The sequence below is a fragment of the Musa acuminata genome, chromosome BXJ3-3 (genome assembly GCF_036884655.1).
Source record: "Musa acuminata AAA Group cultivar baxijiao chromosome BXJ3-3, Cavendish_Baxijiao_AAA, whole genome shotgun sequence".
In the NCBI taxonomy this organism is placed as follows: Eukaryota; Viridiplantae; Streptophyta; class Magnoliopsida; order Zingiberales; family Musaceae; genus Musa; species Musa acuminata.
The window spans coordinates 37,269,456-37,276,171 of NC_088351.1; the positions used below are offsets into that span (position 1 = coordinate 37,269,456).

Here is a 6,716-nt window from a genome sequence, read left to right on the forward strand (position 1 = left end):
TGGCAAAAGGCATTCGTGTTGATCTCTACTTCATACTTGGAGATAGAGATGACAATGGATTAACCTTGTTCTTGTGACATCAATTCTATCTTACCTACTTGTCGATTTCAACTTACAAAATGCATTGCGGAAGATGCAGCGGTCAAAGGTTTGATGAGCGACATGCAATAACACGTAAACGCGTTGGGACCGATCGTCTTCTTCCCATCTCCTCTCTCCTTCAACCTGTCTTTTCTCAGTCCATTTCACAAGTCTTCAACCACAAACCTGTGTCTGAAACCAAAGCCGACTTGGTCGTCTCCCTTACTGCTCCACATAACTTCACCGAGGTGGCTTCTTCTAGAAATCATTAGCTGTAGCCCATTGGTGGCGAGCTTCTATCGGAGGGACCAAGCTGACTTCTGCGCACATAAAAACGAAGAACAAGAGAAGGCAAATGAAAGCTGTCACGGTACCGTAACTTTTTAAGTCATGAACTTGGGGTCGACGCGGCTGGTTTAGGGGTCCGAATGGCTGGGATCAGGCGTAGCTCCTCCCGAGATCTTGTGGCGGTCGATTGCGGGGGATTTGGCTGGACAGTGCCGCGACGCCGTATAGGGTCAGCTTCGGTCGAGTACCTACACACAGGTCGGGTCGGCGGTTCGGTCCGACCCCTCCGACGATTAAGTCAGTGATTCGGAGAGGAGTTTTTGGATGGAGCAACCTCCTGTTCGTGTAGAACTCCGGGGTATTTATAGATGAGTTTGATGTTACCTGATGTGCCCGCTTGCAGGGGCAGGACCATACCTCGCGTGACGTCTGACATTGTCACTGGGGTTGCGTGAGGAACCGGGCTGCTGCAGGGTATGGGCGAGCCTCGGTCGATGTGCCCTCGTGCCTCGACCGAGCGCTCGGGGTCAGAGCTGAGGTTGTTGGCTGAGAGTTGGTGACGCTGGCGCACGTCGAGTCGGCATTAATGCTTGCTTCCTCGGGCAGTGTGTCCACCTGGCGTGGCTGACGTGGCGCGTTGCCATTTTTGCCCTTATCAAAAGCTGTACGAGCATAGTTCCGAAGAAGATGACCTGCAGATGCGAGCAGCACCTCCACACATTCCAATCCAATTCAATTCCACATAATAGTTTGATGTGAAAGGAGAATCAAAGTAAACGTAGTTGTCTCATAGTCTATTGTGATTGTCACAAGTGGTAGTCTCATAGGAAAATTTGTATATGGAATGATAATTATAACTTAAGCACGTATAAGATACGTAATTAATATATTGGTTATAGATTATGACTTTAGTATATCAATATGTAGTATGAAAAAATATTACTAAGTTCTAATCACATAGGTAAAATTATATGTAGCATTATGCCTATAACTTAAACATGAATATAGATAATTAATATATATTTTATAGCTTATGATTTATAGTATATATTATTAATCTATTTGATTATATATGTTATATATATATATATGTTATATATATATATATATATATATATATATATATATATATATATATATATAACTTAAATAAAAAAAGTAAAATGAGTTCCAAAGGGTAAACTTTTTATTCCTTTGAAAAATTAACAATTAGAATCCATATTGAAACTAAGTCAGCAAAAGCATAAATGCACACATTGGATTCCTTTATGCATGAAAAACTCTGATCGAAAGGAAATCGTATAGCTAATTGATTGATCACTCATTCAAGAGCCAACGATTTTTTTAATCTTTATTCACACTGTATAGCACCCTTTCTTTCAGCCTGCCAAATCACAGGTCAAAGTTGCCTAAGGAAGAGTCTTCCTCTTCTTTCTTCTCCTCTTGTATTCTCACAGCCGCTCTCCCTATCCTCGTCTCTCCTGTTCTTTTCTTCCTTTTTTTCCGCAGCGTCACAATCACCTTTTGTATTTTAGTCCTTATTATTTCTGTATTCTCGAATAGGTCCTCAAATTACATTTAAGGTACTACCAAAGTAGCCCACCACGGAGCGTGGTTGGACTGTCTAGAAGAGAGTACGCTACTATATATTCTTCCAAATTGGCGCCTACTAGTGATCTTGTGTGGTTCATATCGTTGATCAGTAAATATCGCCGCCTGTACCGAAGACTTCCACCACGTCTCAATCATTCGCTCATCCTTTGTCAATCGCCTTCTTTCTATCGATTGATATCAAAGGCTATTTTATCCTGCAGCACGTTTTAGAATCGGTCAATGATTGTGCGATGGAAGATAGACTTCAATTTATTCACACTGTGTATAGCATCCTTTCTCTCAGCATGCCAAATGACCACTAGTCAAAGTGGCTTACGGAAGACAATAGAATATTATTGCACCGATAGAATATTACGGAAGACTCTTCTTCTTCTTCTCCTCCTCGTCACAATCACCTTTTGCATTTTAGCCCTTATTATTTCTGTATTCTCGAATAGGTTCTCAAATTACATTTAAGTTATTACAATAGTAACCGACGGAGCATGATTGCACCATGACTTGGTTCTTCTGCGCAATAACGAAGGAGATACTATGCTTTGTTCATGAGATCCTGCTGAGAGTTCAGTGGTGCTTTGACATCATAACAATTTTATTTTCTCCACATATTATATATTTTAAATAAACAATCTCTTACTCTGAATTTTGAAGGATGTTAAAGGTATTTTACATCTAATATTTATTATGGGTGATTGGAAGATATCACGTGCAACGAAATCATATAGCTAATTGAATGGTCATTCGTACTCTTGATCTTTAGAGGAATTTTGATCTTTTGGATTTGGATATTATTGTTTCCTATCGATTTCATTAATAAAGTTTTTTTTTTTTTTAGAAAAAAAAAAAGAGTTTATGCAGGCATAAATTGCACCTCACTCACCCTTGCCACAAGACTTGGAGACAGCTACCATACTCCCACTCTGTAACCAAAGATGGCCGATTCCTTCGTCTCCGGGCTGGTCGGTACGTTGAAGGACATGGCTAAAGAGAAGGTGGACTCGTTGTTGGGAGTCCCCGGGGAGATCCAAAACCTCCAAATCACTCTCCGCAACATCCAGTCTGTCCTTCTTGACGCCGAGAAGCGACGGATCGAGGACAAGGCCGTCAACGACTGGCTGATGGAGCTGAAGGATTTCATGTACGACGCCGACGACGTCCTCGACGAGTGGCGGACCGCGGCCGAGAAGTGCACCCCTGGAGAGTCCCCTCCGAAGCGGTTCAAAGGCAACATATTTTCCATCTTTGCTGGCTTAAGCGACGAGGTCAAGTTCAGACATGAGGTGGGCATCAAAATCAAGGTTCTCAACGATCGGCTGGAAGAGATCTCGGCCCGAAGGTCCAAGCTGCAACTCCATGTGTCTGCGGCGGAACCAAGGGTGGATGGTCGAGTTAGTCGCATAACTTCCCCCGTGATAGAGTCTGACATGGTTGGCGAGCAACTGGAGGAGGACGCCAAGGCACTGGTGAAGCAGCTGACAAAGCAAGATCCGAGTAAGAACGTGGTGATGCTGGCAATTGTGGGGATCGGCGGCATCGGAAAGACCACCCTCGCTCAGAAGGTGTTCAATGATGGTAAAATCAAAGCCAGCTTCCGCACCACCATCTGGGTGTGCGTGTCCCAAGAGTTCAGCGAGACGGATCTTCTCGGAAATATCATCGAAGGTGCTGGTGGAAAATATAATAGAGAACAGAGCAGGAGTCTGCTGGAGCCCTTGGTGGCTGGTCTCCTGAGAGGGAACAAGTTCTTGCTGGTGTTGGATGATGTTTGGGATGCTCGGATCTGGGACGACTTGCTCCGCAATCCTTTGCAGGGAGGAGCAGCAGGGAGCAGGGTGCTGGTGACCACCAGAAACGCAGGGATCGCGAGGCAAATGAAGGCGGCCCACGTCCACGAGATGAAGCTGCTGCCTCCGGAGGATGGCTGGTCCCTCCTGTGCAAGAAGGCGACGATGAATGCAGAGGAGGAAAGGGATGCCCAAGATCTCAAGGACACAGGCATGAAGATTGTTGAGAAATGCGGAGGGCTTCCCCTGGCCATCAAGACCATCGGAGGGGTCCTCTGCACCAGAGGACTCAACAGAAATGCGTGGGAGGAAGTTCTCCGCAGCGCCGCATGGTCACGGACCGGGCTTCCCGACGGTGTGCACGGAGCACTGTACCTGAGCTACCAAGACTTGGCGTCCCATCTCAAGCAATGCTTTCTCTACTGTGCCTTGTTCAAAGAAGACTATGTGTTTCGCAGGTCTGACGTCGTCAGATTATGGATAGCCGAGGGGTTTGTCGAAGCACGAGGAGATGCCAGCTTGGAGGAAACAGGGGAGCAATATCATAGAGAGCTGCTTCATAGGAGCCTTCTACAATCGGTGCAACTTTACGATCTGGACTACGATGAGCATTCCAAGATGCATGACCTACTGAGATCGCTCGGCCATTTCCTATCGAGAGATGAGAGCTTGTTCATTAGTGACGTGCAAAACGAGTGGAGAAGTGGTGCCGCCACGATGAAGCTGCGTCGGTTGTCGATTGTGGCCACTGAAACCATGGGCATCCGGGATATCGTCAGTTGGACCAGGCAAAATGAGTCGGTGAGGACATTGTTATTGGAGGGAATACGTGGCTCTGTGAAGAATATAGATGATTCCTTGAAGAACCTCGTGCGACTTCGAGTCCTGCACCTTATGCCCACAAATATTGATATTCTACCGTACTACATCGGAAATTTGATACACCTGAGATACTTGAATGTGTCTCATAGTCGTGTAACGGAGCTTCCAGAAAGCATATGCAATCTTACGAATTTACAGTTTTTGATCCTTAAAGGATGTAGACAGTTGACACAGATCCCCCAAGGTATCGTTAGGCTAGTCAATCTAAGGACACTCGATTGTGGATGTACACACTTGGAGAGCTTACCATGTGGAATAGGAAGGTTGAAGCTCCTCAATGAACTCGTAGGATTCGTGGTCAACACGGCCACTGGTTCGTGCCCATTGGAAGAATTAGGCAGCCTCCAGGAGCTCAGATACCTCTTCATAGACAGGTTGGAGAGGGCGTGGCTGGAAGCTGACCCGGGAAGAGATACGAGCGTCTTTAAGGGTAAACAAAAACTGAAACATCTACATTTACATTGCTCATATACACCGACATCCGATGGTCACACGGAGGAAGAGATTGAAAGAATGGAGAAGGTGTTGGATGTGGCACTTCATCCACCATCATCTGTTGTTTCGCTCAGGTTACAGAATTTCTTCGGCCTCCGGTACCCCAGCTGGATGGCGTCTGCAAGCATCAGTTCGCTTCTTCCAAACATAAGACGCTTGGAACTAAATTATTGTGTTCATTCGCCACTGCTTCCACCGCTAGGAAAGCTCCCCAGTTTGGAGTTTCTTGAAATCGTAGGTGCACGTGCAGTGACCACCATCGGACCGGAATTTTTTGGGTGTGAAGCTGCTGCTGCTTCTGGTCATGAACGGGAACGGAATTCAAAGCGCCCTTCTTCTTCTTCTACTTCTCCTCCTCCGTTGTTTCCGAAACTAAGGCAGCTGCAACTCTGGAATATGACTAACATGGAAGTGTGGGATTGGGTAGCGGAAGGTTTTGCTATGCGTCGCCTCGACAAATTGGTCCTCATACGTTGCCCCAAATTGAAGTCTCTACCGGAAGGCCTGATCCGACAGGCAACCTCCTTAACCACATTGTATCTGATCGATGTGTGTGCTCTCAAGTCCATCAGAGGTTTCCCTTCTGTAAAAGAACTGAGTATATGTGGTGACTCAGATCTGGAGATTGTTGCTGATCTCCCTGTACTGGAGCTCTTGAAGTTGGGCACATTTGGATCTCGCATCAATCATTTACCAGAGTGGTTGACGGCTTGCCCTGCATGCTTCACCACGCTCCAGAGACTGGACGTGTACGGAACCACCCAACTCCTCCGCAGATGCCTCCAAAATGGCGCAGACTGGCCCATGATCAAACACTTTCCAAATTTTTCCATCAAAGATGACCGAGGCAATTGTATAAACTACATCAAGCATTCCGGCACCTTCGAGACAAACCTAGTCGATGATGCTGCTGCTGAAGAAGAAGAAGAAGAAGAAAGACATCAATGAGCTTTGAGGTAACTTAGCCTTTCATGCTCACGTCTCCACCATCTAACGCCTTCTGGTTTTGGAGTGGCAACTCACAATCATCTTTTGCTGCTTATGGCAGGGAGATCGACATCATTCACGATGTAATTGGCAGTCATGTCTAACATGATCATTGCAAATGGAGCTGACCATGGACAGTCCGAGACTTTTGAGCGGAAATGCAGATCGAGAGGTTGATTGCGACTCATTCTACATTCCCATGATATGGTGATGAAACTATTTTGGCTTTCTGTATATTATGGTGATGAAACTACATTCCCAAGATATGGTGATGAAACTATATAAATTGAGGAACATACAGATCATGTGTTGTGGAATTACTGTAGAACTAAGATGCAGAAACTGAAATGATTTCTCCCTTCATGATCCATGTTAATGTCAAGGAATCACAGATACCCATTAATCACCTACCTTATCCAAGTTTATTTTCAGCAATGCAAAAGGAAAGGTGCATACTGCAAAACACTCGTAAGCACAAAAATTCTGCTTCTCTTTTGCCTAAGAAGAAATCAATCATCTGAAACAAAGTGGAAATCTTGATAGATGAGATATAGAATCAGTCTCGAGTTACATGCATCAGTGTGGTGC

General features: G+C 45.3%; 1 protein-coding gene across 1 annotated transcript; it reads left to right on the forward strand.

The window, feature by feature from the left end:
* Positions 1-2,845: 2,845 nt before the first annotated feature.
* On the forward strand, positions 2,846-6,491 carry LOC135633694 (disease resistance protein RGA2-like). Its single transcript, XM_065143490.1, has 2 exons — positions 2,846-6,097; positions 6,190-6,491. Exon 1 carries the CDS (start codon positions 2,913-2,915, stop codon positions 6,087-6,089), a length of 3,177 nt encoding a protein of 1,058 aa, XP_064999562.1. The 5' UTR covers positions 2,846-2,912; the 3' UTR covers positions 6,090-6,097; positions 6,190-6,491.
* Positions 6,492-6,716: the final 225 nt, after the last annotated feature.

Coding starts and splice junctions, on each gene's coding strand:
- LOC135633694 (XM_065143490.1), top strand. CDS start 2,913: ATGGCCGATTCCTTCGTCTCCGGGCTGGTCGGTACGTTGAAGGACATG.